Source organism: Polypterus senegalus, chromosome 2, assembly GCF_016835505.1.
Source record: "Polypterus senegalus isolate Bchr_013 chromosome 2, ASM1683550v1, whole genome shotgun sequence".
In the NCBI taxonomy this organism is placed as follows: domain Eukaryota; kingdom Metazoa; phylum Chordata; class Cladistia; order Polypteriformes; family Polypteridae; genus Polypterus; species Polypterus senegalus.
The window spans coordinates 201,477,809-201,490,389 of record NC_053155.1 but is presented as its reverse complement, the minus strand read 5'-3'; the positions used below and the strand labels follow the sequence as shown (position 1 = coordinate 201,490,389).

General features: G+C 36.3%; 1 protein-coding gene across 1 annotated transcript in view; it reads right to left on the bottom strand.

Moving 5' to 3' along the window:
• The window catches only part of LOC120524451 (cilia- and flagella-associated protein 47-like), a 644,864-nt gene extending 635,961 nt beyond the window's left edge, over nt 1-8,903 (bottom strand). Inside the window, exons 1-2 of the mRNA XM_039746304.1 lie at nt 8,673-8,903; nt 2,789-2,943 (exon numbers count right to left, since the gene is read on the bottom strand). Of these exons, the coding sequence (XP_039602238.1) occupies nt 2,789-2,943; nt 8,673-8,822 (305 nt within the window). The 5' untranslated portion in view covers nt 8,823-8,903. The remainder of the gene's footprint in view (nt 1-2,788; nt 2,944-8,672) is intronic.
• Nucleotides 8,904-12,581: the final 3,678 nt, after the last annotated feature.

The window sequence follows — 12,581 nt, the reverse complement described above, 5'->3', positions numbered from 1 at the left end:
CATATAAGGATAAAAACACTCTGCCTTTTTTCTTTTTTTTTTAAATGTGACATATGAGGTTAATGGTGATCCTGCAGTTAGGATATAGTGGGTTGGATAATGGTTGGAGGGATGGATGGTATACAGATAAACAAAATTACCACATCAGATTTACAGAAGCTAAACAGTAGGACAACAACCACCACTTCAGCTAATTAATGCTAACAATTTAGATTACATACAAGATATACCTGACACAAAAACAATCCCATAGGTATCAAAAATTGATCCATGTAGTATTTCATGCATTAAATTGAAAGGAAATAAATGTGTTATCTTTTTGAGGTAACACATTATATATAACTCATAGTAAAGTAAAGCTAAAGGAGGTATGTCAAATTTGAATTGTGAGCATGCCCGACATGACAGCATGGTGTAGGTACTATTGTATACTTCTAGATAATAAAGTCTGCTTAACCTAATCTAACCCTAACCTCCTTATCTTTATCTTCAATGCAAGCTTACAACTATTTTAATTTCTTTTACTGTTAAATTACAATGTGGAGGGCAGTTGGTCACTTTGGTCAGCGTTGCTGCTTCACAGATCCAATGTCCTAGGCTTGAATCCCACTCTCCATCTTCTGTGTTGAATTCACACTTCTCCTTGAGTCTGTATGAGTTTTACACCAAGAAATCAGGTTTACCTCCCACATTCCCAAAGACATATTGGTACCCTGTCCAGAGCTGCATCTCTCCTTGCCACCATCATTGACAGGACAAGCACCTGAATTCTGTTGCCCTGGACTTATTTAGGGGGTATGAGACTGTTACATTATATTATTATTGCTGGGTCTTGCATCAATTTTGTATCCATTCATTCACTTTCTAAACTGTGTATTCCAGGGTCATGGAATGCCAATGCATATCCCAGCAGCATTGGTTTGAATGGCTAGAGCCATCCATCTAAGAGCATTTACATACACACACACACACCAACAAAGAGCCAATTGAGAGAAGCCAGGACAATACAGAGGAAAATTTTCACAGACTTTTAAGCTTGTGAGGGCATCTCACCCACAGTTCTACCATTCTAGACCACAAAGACATACAGATTTGCCCAAACCTGGCTTGCAAAAGAATGGCCAGTCAACTGCCCAGCATGTCTGTAGACTGTGAGAGAAAATCTGCATGGCTACCTCTTCCAATATCAGCATACAGCACCAGTACACATCATAAAATTTTGATTGTTATTGCATTGCAACAATCAATGTTTTACTAACACCCTTTCATAGTGTACTAATGAGTACTAGCCCATCTTCAGAAAAACATCATGGGGGGGTTCAGAAAAACATCATGGGGAAACCCCCCCCAACCATTTGACCAATGTGTGCATCAATGCTAGACAGCATATAAATAATAATTAAAATATTCATCTATGTAACCATTTTCTGAACCTGCTTTGTCCGTTACAGTGTAATGGACATTCAAAACAAATCAGCACAATGAGGAACACTTCTACACATATCTATTTTCACCAACACTGGATAAACATAGAGTTGCCTGTTACCATTTTGGGAATGTATAAAGGAAAACCAGAGTCACCAGAGAAGAGAAGAACATGCAATCTGCACAAAAAAGCACAACTGCTGAGGATCAAATAAGAGCTCATTCATTGAGAAGTGGCTACACCATTGTACTATCAATATACAGTAGGTTTACACCAGTGATTCTCAAGTTCATTCCCATGGGAACCCTGTGGCTGTGGGTTTTTATGCCACCCAATTCAGGTGCATCATTCATCCTTTTAATGGATCTCATTGTTTAATAAGCTGTCCTTTCTTCTTCCCTTACTTTAAGAAATTCTGAAATATTTAAACACCTGCTAAAACCTTAAAAGTTTGAGTTTCCTTTGCCATTTTCCTTTTAATGTATCTTTTTCTATATATCACTGAATGCTAAAGGGGAAATACCTAAGTACTATTTTCACTTGTCTGCTTGTTTTTAAGATGTGATTCTTAATGAGTAAAGGTTGGTAGAATGTGTTGATACAGTGCATTGCTGCACCCACCACATGACGAATCACCCAGATTGGGACCCAAATGCAATGGGTGACACCTCAGCACCACACTGGAACCAGTGTGAGGCTTTTTTACGGTGGTTAGAGTGCCAATCCTGCCACCAACACCCAAGTTTTCTCTGTAAGTTGGAGGAGTTGCTTGCAATGCTGGATGCAGATTAATATCATACCCAGGATGAAGCAACTGCAGGTTCAGTGCCTTGCTCAAGGCCCTAACAGAGTAGAGTGACTCCTGGTCTTTACAGGATTCAAACCAGCAACCTTCTGATTTCCGGTGCAGATCCCTAGCCTCAGAGCCACCACTCTGCCCTTACTTAATGAGCAGACATGTGAAAATGCAAAGTTATGGTTCCCCTGTAGCATTAAATATTGTCTGTACTACTTACAAATGAAGAAACCTCAGAAAATCGGAACAATAAAGAATAAAATATCAAAAAGAAACAAACATTTGAATCCATGGAAAGAAATGCAAATAATTATTAATCTGTTAGAAATATTTGCATGCTAAATAACTAAATAACAAGATCAATTAAAAGTAAGCATGATGTACTATTTGTAAAATTATTTGGAATTAATTCCTGCAGTCATAGGGGTTCCTTAAGAATGAACTTGAAAACCAGTAGTTCCTATTTTTTAACCTAGCCTTGATAATGAGTCAAAAACAGTGTATTAGAGAATGCAAAATATGATCTATAGTATCAAACAGGAATAGTTAAGTGATGCTGTACTCACGCTAATAGAGGAATCTCAATAACATCTTCATCAGCTAAAAGGATCAACCTGTCTCGGAAATCTTCATCTTTTTCAGGAATATATTCCACAACAGCAGTTAACATGAGACCAGGAGCAATTGGCTTATCTTGATTTGCTACTGACAACTTGAAAAGCTGGTAAAACAAGCAGGAAAATTAGCATCTGACCAGGTTGGCTTTATCATGCATATGGAACATTTTTCTATTTAGCTATTTAAACAGACTTTTAAAGGGTGAAGTATGATCAAAAGTTCTTATTTCTATAATATCACAAGACCAAACTGGATTTATTAGGGGCCGACACTTATCTTCAAATCTTCGACGCCTGTTTAATGTAATATACTCACCAACTAAATCAAACACCCCAGAAATATTATTATCATTGGATGCAGAAAAAGCATTCGACATGATTGAATGGAAATACCTTTTTACTATTTTGGAGAAGTTTGGGTTTGGCCCGAACATTTGTGCATGGATTAAATTACTGTATACTAACCCAGAAGCTTCAGTTTGCATCAATAACATTTGCTCAGACTACTTTAAACTAGAACGTGGCACAAGACAAGGATGCCCTTTGTCACCACTGCTGTTTGCAATTGCCATTGAACCACTGGCAATACATTGTCGAAATACTGATCAGATAAAGGGGATTAGCAGAGAAGGACTGGAACAGAAAATCTCATTATATGCAGATGACATGGTACTGTATATATCGGACCCAGAAAATTCTGTGCCTGCAGTCTTAGCAGCACTCACAGAATTTCAAAAGCTCTCTGGTCTTAGAATTAATCTGAATAAAAGTGTACTCTTTCCGGTGAATTCGCAAGCATATAATATTAGATTAGACACCCTTCCTTTTATCATTGCAGAACAGTTTAAATACCTCGGGGTAAACATCACAAGTAAACATAAAGCTCTTTATCAAAAAATTTATTCGTCTGTATGGAAAAAATTAAACAAGACTTGCATAGATGGTCAACCCTTCATCTCACACTAGCTGGAAGAATTAACACTGTTAAGATGAATATTCTTCCTAAGCTCCTTTTTTATTTCAAAACATACCAATATACATTAATAAATCGTTCTTTAAGCAATTAGATTCAACAATAACCTCATTTATTTGGAATTCTAAACATCCACGCATCAAAAGAGCGACCCTACAAAGACAAAAGGCAGAAGGCTCTACCTAACTTCCAGTTTTATTACTGGGCGGCAAATATACAGTCGATAAGAACCTGGACACAAATAGAAGAACATACACAGGCATGGACCGCAATAGAAGTAAAATCCTGCAGTACTTCTTTATATTCCTTGCTCTGTGCCCAATAAACACAAGTTATCGGCAATACACTAATAACCCAATTGTGCTCCACTCACTTAGAATCTGGAACCAATGTAGAAAGCATTTTAAGACGGAGAAGCTTCTTTCTGTGGCACCCCTGCAAAAGAACCACCTCTTTCAACCCTCACAAACATATGCAGTTTTAATATCTGGAAAAATTTGGAATTAACTTGCTTAGAGACCTTTATATAGACAACGTCTTTGCATCCTATGAACAATTACGTTCCAAATTTAACATTCCAGCTACAAATTTCTTTCACTATCTTCAAATCAGGAACTTTGTTAAACAGAACCTTCCAGATTTTCCTCATCTTGCACCCTCATCCACGCTGGAAAAATTATTGCTCAATTTCAAGGAGTTAGACTCCATCTCTACAATATATAAAATCCTTTTACAATCCCTTCCTTTCAAAGATCCAAGAGGACACTGGGAAAATGACCTCTCAATTAATATATCAGAAAAGGAGTGGAAAGTAGCAATGCAGAGAATTCACTCAAGCTCCATATGCGCAAAGCATACAATTATACAACTCAAAATTATATATCGAGCACATCTGTCTCGACTAAAACTCTCCAAAATGTTTCCAGGGCATGATCCAACCTGCGAACGTTGCAACCAAGCCCCAGCCTCACTAGGTCACATGTTCTGGGCCTGCTCCAAATTAACATTATTCTGGACAAAAATTTTTAATTACCTCTCAGACAGTCTTGGACTCACAATCCCTCCTAACCCATTAACAGCTGTGTTTGGGGTTCTTCCAGAGGGTCTTAAAGTGGAGAAAGACAAACAAACTGTGATTGCATTCACTACACTGTTGGCACGCAGACTTATTCTGATAAACTGGAAGAACCCAAACTCTCCTCTTGTAAGTCAGTGGGAAACTGATGTGTTATATTATTTAAAATTGGAAAAAATCAAATACTCAGTTAGAGGATCTGTGCAGACTTTTTCAAAACATGGCAGGATCTAATCAGTAATATTTTGAAATGATTTTATAAAGCACAGAGAATTTGTTGATTTAGGTATTTTTAAAAGCCTTAAATTTTACACCGTTTGGCTTGCTCTCTCTCTCAAGGGTGGGGATCGATCTGTTCTTAGCATAATTCTTTTTTTTTTTTGTAAAAACTTGATTGCTATGTATTGATTGTAATAAAATTAATAAATAAATAAATAAATAAATATAAAAAAAAAAAAAAAAAAGTTCTTATTTCTTTATAACATTCACAACATTTGATCCTTCTTCCCTATTTAAGCCACTCAATTCATTGTTGAGGCTCATGTTCTCCCCAGCTGGGCCGCTGCATCTGTCTCCTGGGAAGGGCTCCTATTAAATGTTGTACTACCTCTTCAACTCATCCAGTGAGCAAGCAAGCCAACAAGTGCATTCTGTGCCATGTTTAATGCAGATGTTATTAACTGAAATATGGCAAAAATAAACCGAATAATTTTTCACCTGGGAATTAGGTGGTTTCCTTTTGTCTACTTTGTAGCAGTTCACAGCTCAGGTCATGAAATGTCTAGCTACAACAGATTAGAACAGAACTTCTAAAGAATAGCCATTGAACACTAATTGTCCTCTCAATTTATGGTGTTAATACTGATAACAAATTCTGGTCTCATCCTGCACACCATTTTTCACCCTCCAAAAAACAATGCAACCTTAAGGGATGTGCTAAATTACTAAGCTTTCTTATTGTTGATTATTCTAATGTTTATATTGATATTTCTACATGTAAGTGTACCACTGAATTTCATACATTTCCTACACACTCTTGTGGTGATATACTGTAGTAAACATAGTCTGTACATAAGGCTTTGAGCCGAGCCCTTTGACACTTACAGTCTTCTTCTGGCCCAAACTAACCTGACAGTCTTCAGCTCCACAGGTATATTGTTCTGTGAATATTTGTAAAACTGTTGATGAATATTTTTTGAATGTTTCTGTAGACATCTGTCATATTGTTAATTGATTATTTTTGTTATGTTAACTTTATACTTTTTCAACTGAGTTGTTCCACTTTGTGACCTTTCTTGCTACACTTGTTCGAAACAGTCTGTAGACTGATATTGCTAGACTACTTACTGTAGCTGAGCTTTTCATTGCTTACAAACCAGAGCGCACTTTGAGATTCCAAGGATTAATAAAATAACAGTGGGCGGTCAAGATTTTAGTTAGAGTGCCCCGAAGCTGTGGAAATGATCTGCCTGCTAATATAACAGATGATCCTTCAGTCTCAGCATTTACATCACTAGACACATTACTTTAGTCTAGCATACCCTGAACTAGAGGTGCTGATTAGCTGCGCATACTGTATTTCTGTTTGTTAGTCATTTCTACAGAAACATAAGCATCACAGTATTTTTAAAGCATTACTAATCCTCCTCTGTTCTGTTTCTCTTTAGGTATCTGGCCGTGGAGCTGGTGCTACTACTCTACTGCCAGACTGCTTTCCTGCATGTGTAAAAATCATCTCCAATAAAAATGTGCATTGGAATCAACAGATGGAAAGATTATCTCATCAGATTGGATGGCCAGCACAGACTCCACTACAGAAAACCCAGGTGCGGATAGGTGGCCAGTTGGCCAAGGTCCCCAGGACTGTGACTTTATTTTTTACTTTTTCTTATATAATTTTAATCTCCACCATTGTCAACAGACAATAGTTAATGAATTAATTAATGGGCACATATTGTTGGTTTCCATTTATATTTAATCAGTTCTTTGTTGTTTGTGTGTTTTAACAAATGTATCTATGTGCCGGTTCTGTATTTAGTAATTAGTATAATTTGTACTGTATTTTAACTGAGAATTGTTCACAGTACTCTGCTCCTGCACTCAGTGAAGGGTGCTATACAAAAAATAAGTTGTATTGTGTTTTAAGTTGTATGTTAACCTACTTTGTGGGTCACTTTGGATAAAAGCATCTGCTAAGCAAATAATGTAAATGTAGACAGGATGGCTCAGTTCATCCTTTTAAAAGGCCAAGAAAACATTTAACTTATACTGACTTTCAGTTAACTCTCTCTGCTCTCTTACGACGGGACTTGTATCCTCAGACTATACTTTGTTCATCAACTTCTAGTATGTTCTGTTTTATTTGCTTGTTTTCTTATTATAACCCAGAATCACATTTCATTTCCTTATCTTTAATTTGCTGTTTAATCCTGCAATGCTAGTTTTATCCAGTGTTATTTATTTAGTGTGCTTATTTTCCTCTTACCCTTTTGAAAATCTGTGGGGTGCTCTGAGCATAGGGAAAGGGGCTATATAAAGTATTATTATTATTATTGTTATCATTATGCAAGGCTTTGCTCTCCAGGACTCCAACATCTAGGTCTATCAATGCATTGTTACAAGAAGTCTTTGCCCTTCTTCTGTTTTGGCCTCTTTGCCCTCATTTTTGCACACCCCTGGACCTCTTTTACAAGGCATCTTTAAACAGCTCTGTTTCTTTATGTTAACCATTTTGAAATTGCTGTTTTTAACTGTATGCTTAACGTAATGTGTATTTTTGTCTGTATACATCATGTAATTTGCATTGAAGTTGTAAATGTTTTAAAGCACACTGAGATTGCACTTAGTAAAGACAGCTACACAAAAAATACATTGTCATTGACTTAACTTGACTTTTTCAACTCTGTACTCTCCTCCTTTTGAATGTCTGTGGCTGTACTGACCTATATAACTAACAAGCCACTTCAGATTGACTTGGCTACTGTTTTCATGTATGTTTGGCACTATCCATTTGATACACTTCTTATGCTCTACTTTAAATTTTTTTTGGTGTTGATTATTATTGCTATTTGATTCTTTCTTTTTGGTGAGTCATCACAGGTAATAGAATCTAATAAATCATAATAACGATGATAGTAATAATAATAATAATAATAAAAGTGACTTGCCCAGGATGATACAGTGACTGTTGTGTGGGGACTAAACAAAACAGCACACTAATTGCCATGATTTTTTTTTAATCTTATCAGACTTTTACTGAAAACACTTGTGTAAAATTATTTTCAAATCATACTATATAGGCAGTTGTCATTATGTCATTATCACTATCTGTCAATCCAATTCTCTTTTTTGGAGGGTGATGATACCTAACCCTACTGCATGGCTCACTCACCTTGGATAAATCACTAAACTCTTTTACTCATTATTTTGTATGTATTTTATCATGTCTAAATTATACATAAAGAAGCATGTACAGCACACACCGAGTTTTAAGATTAAAAGAATAAAACATCTGAAGTAAAGAAAAAAAAAGTAATGGCACGATAATAAAGTACAGGATTCAAAACCTACTCAATCTTGCTTAATTTCTATATAACAGTTCTATACATTTATTATTTCTGTGTTAAATAAGTGATTTCATTTTCATTAAGCAGCTTTTATTTCTCTTCTCAATCCTTTTCAGTACACTGTTTTTATTTTTAAATACAGCATATTTATTTAAATATATATAGCCTTTCTTTTAATTGAGAAGCTACAACTTGGAGAAAACAAAAAATCACATTTACCTTAGACACAGGTCCGTTTATCCTTAACCTCTTGCTGGTCTTGCTGATATTTTTCACCGTGACGGTGCCTCTGTAAGTGAACCCTACTTTTACGTCCAAAAATTCCAAAAACGGAGGAGAAATCCGAACACCCCACACATCGGCCTCCATTGCAATATACTGTACTTTCTTTCTTTTTTTTTGTAAAATTCCCACGTCGTTTTCTGTTTGTTTGCGTCTGTCAACTACCCGATCGCTAGAGTCACTAGGAGTGTGAAGTTGGTAGCGTGTTCTGTTGCTACGCGACAGCAAGTGCGCTTGTTCAAGAAAGAACTCGGGAAACAAGTTTCGTGAAATTAATGCATTCCTTAAAAAGATAAATATCCAATAAATACTACATTTAAATATTCAACTATTTTTTATTTTTTGAAAAACAAACTTTCATCTACTTTTATGTCCCATATGTTGTTGTACCGCAAAAATACGAAAGTGCGGAACTCAATCTGAAATAATACCAGAAGTAAAAGCCACTCCGAGCTGAGTAAGCCAGCTCTCTTCATGTCTTACCACTAGATGGTGCGCCACGTGCACGATGACATTAGAAAGTGAAAGCCAGTCGACTTCAGTAAGCTTCTCGATTCGTACATAAAAAGCTCATAATATTTTTCGCAAAAAAATTTTAAAAAATACAATAGGGCAGTTTTTTTTTAATCAGCCAAAGCCCATTTTTAATTCTAAACACTACAGGTCAAAGTTATTGAGAAAGCGCAGGAAACATTTACAGCGAGTACCTTTTCCAGTACATATTGTTTAACACCCATCTTAACAAAAATATTTACATGGCTTAGTAGAAGGAAACTAACAGACAGCATTATTTTATTAACCCTACTATAACAGTGTCATCTTGTGTACTATGCCCTCTTAATCACCCTGACAACAGCTTTTGAGGCTGTATTTCTGCTAGACACGAGCTTAACAAGCCATCCCATAATACCTGAGTGTTTATTTGCATAATTCTAATATAATGAAATAATTGTATACAGTCAACATAGTAATTCTCAGTCTTTGTTTTGGTGGACTATAGTGGACTTTGGTGGACTTTGCTAGCAGTTCTTATTACAACCAAAATATTTTTCAGATGAACTGTTTTTTGCTTTGTGAATGTCAATTTCCGTTTCTGGGAGGCATGGCATGGTGGAGCAGTGCTTAGTGCCACTGCAGGGTTAGTAAGTTGTGCCCGATATTGTCAATGCTGAGTTTGCACTAGTGATGGGCATTTCGATTCACTTTACTGATTCATTTTTTTTTCAAATTACCCGTTTAAGCAAATCAGTTCTTTTGTTTCATTTAGTGTCTGATGTGTGTGGGGATTCTGGTTTGTGGGTGATCTTTTCTCTTTAGGATTACATCACAAATATGTAATTTAAAAATGTGTACTTTTTTTGGTATATGTGTAAGTATGTGTGTGCATACTGTAAATATATCATGTTTATTATTATATCAATAGTATATCAATAATATCAATATTTATTTACAATTAAATATATATAAATACATTATTAATTAGATATTTAACATGATATTTCATATACCATGTCCTGTTTCTGTACACAAAGCATGGTAAAACATTTAAGATGCACAATTAAAATAAGATGGTTTCTTACAGGATCACAAGTGACTGAGAACTGTGCAATTCAGAATGATTTGTTCACGAATCAAATGAACAACAATCCTTGGACTGGTTCCACACTAATTTCCACATTCTCCCAGTGTATTATGGGCTTTGTTCTGGGTGGTGCTGAATAAACCTTACATTATATTTTTGACAGGCTGGGAATTGAGATGGCAAGTAAGAAAAGGTCTTAGCAGGAACTTCAGTTTTTAAGTAAGGGGCAGCAGAGGACATAATATTGTGACATACCATTACTCATTCAAAAGGGGTCTTGCTATAACAACAAAAACACAGCTAATTACAAAATTGCAACACTGAAGAAGGGTAAGGCTTATATTTGTGACACATTGCTTGTCGTTTATTCTGGTTTACATACATGTCCACAATTTTGTCCAAGTCCTAGCTTACTGTTAAGTTCAATTCAATGTCAAGAACAGCCAGTGAAGAGAATCCTTGATGTTGCATGGTAGAACGCAGCCAGTTCCCAATTCCTCTCATTGCAAAAAAACTTCTTTCAGTTGTTGCAGCCCCAACTGGGAGAGTAAGATCTGATTTTATGAGTTTATGGAGGTCTGGATATGTTCCACTGCTAAGTTTACACTGGTATGTCTTTAGAGAGATCCCTGACGGTGAACAGACACAAAACAGAAAAAGGAGCATTCTCATGTCTGCATGTAAAAAGTGTCAGATAGCCATCTTTTATTGTTTCCTTTAGTAATACTGAAGGACTTTGAATGCCAATGATTGCAATAAATCTGGTATAAACGTTTAAGTACACAGTTATGTTGAATGATAATGTTGAATTAGGTTGTTCAGTGTATATGGTAGTTTTTTGATTTACCAGTTTGGGCCTAAAGCGGAATGTTGAGTAAAGTTTTGAGAATGTCTGCAGGTGTTTCTGGTCTGAGACATAGTATGATATGATATGTTATATGACAACAATGTTTTTGAAAACACATTACAGAATGAATCGCTCATTATTAGGATATTGCATATGTATAAAATGTCATAATGACATATGTTACATTTTGGGAGGCACTGCCATGCTTGCCTTTCCAAACTCTGTCTATGGAAATGGTGCCAGCTGTAATCCCATAAATATGCTCCTGGTACTCCAGTTTTTTACCAAATTCCCAAAGACCTGAATTTTATTGGACTGGTAATTCCAAATTGGTCCAGTGTGAGTGTGGGTATGTTTACCTGCAATTGACTGGCACCCTTGCCCAAGGTGTTTATTAACTTACAATACATGAGGTCAAACTCAGAACCTGGAGACCTGCAGTAACTAGGGGGTTTCTTTCTAGCCACTTTCTTAATTAGTCACCAGCTGCTGCTGCCAATACAGCATCCTTCTTTTGCATTCACTTTAAGTGACTTGCTTAAATCAGAAGCCTTGTTTATAGCAGCCACACAATAATGAGATGCAAAGTTAGTCAACTGCCAATTCACTAATTTGATCCCATTTGCATTCATGTGTCCAGCATGCACTAATATGTCTTTATAAATATTTGAAAAAATAGAAGTGAATGTCTGAGAAATATTGATCTGTTATGGTCCACAGGATATCCCGATATACTGTAGCAGTCAGGAAAAAAAATCAGTAGTATGTTGTCAACAGTATGGCATAGCAAGAGCTCTAACAAGCCAACAGAGTTCATTGACAGCAAGAATTGGCTTCTAATTAACACATTTGTTGGAATGAAAATGGAGGAAGTCTAACCTGTCTGGTCCCATCTCACAGAATAGCTACTGTAGCACAGATTGCTGAAGAAATTAATACTGGCAACGAGAGGAAAGTGTAGCCACAGACTGGTCAGAGTGCCCATGCTGACCCTTGTCCACCACTGAAAGCACCTTCAATGGGCATGTGAGCTGCTTCAGAAACATAAACTGTACTTTCAGGTGAGCAAGGTTAAACCGAGTTGCTATAATGCATAAATTCTCTACCAAAAGTACTCTGACCCCTGCAACAGACCTTTTTTGTTGTTTTTAACGCCCTTTCTCCAGAATTTAAACAGGACAAACAAACTTTTTCTGGAAATGCATTTAAGATACTGGACTGTCTGAAAAGACTTTCACAGTCTTGTGTCTTGAATTGTTTGTTCAGACAAACTTCCATTGAACAATGAGAGACTGATCAGCATAAACCTCAGGGATAGGGGGGAATTTCTGCCAGTGGATGTAGTGAATTATGGAGTAGATTTCACTGTGGCATTCAGTGATGAAAACTGTTGTCTAATGTAGAAAGTAAAATGGAG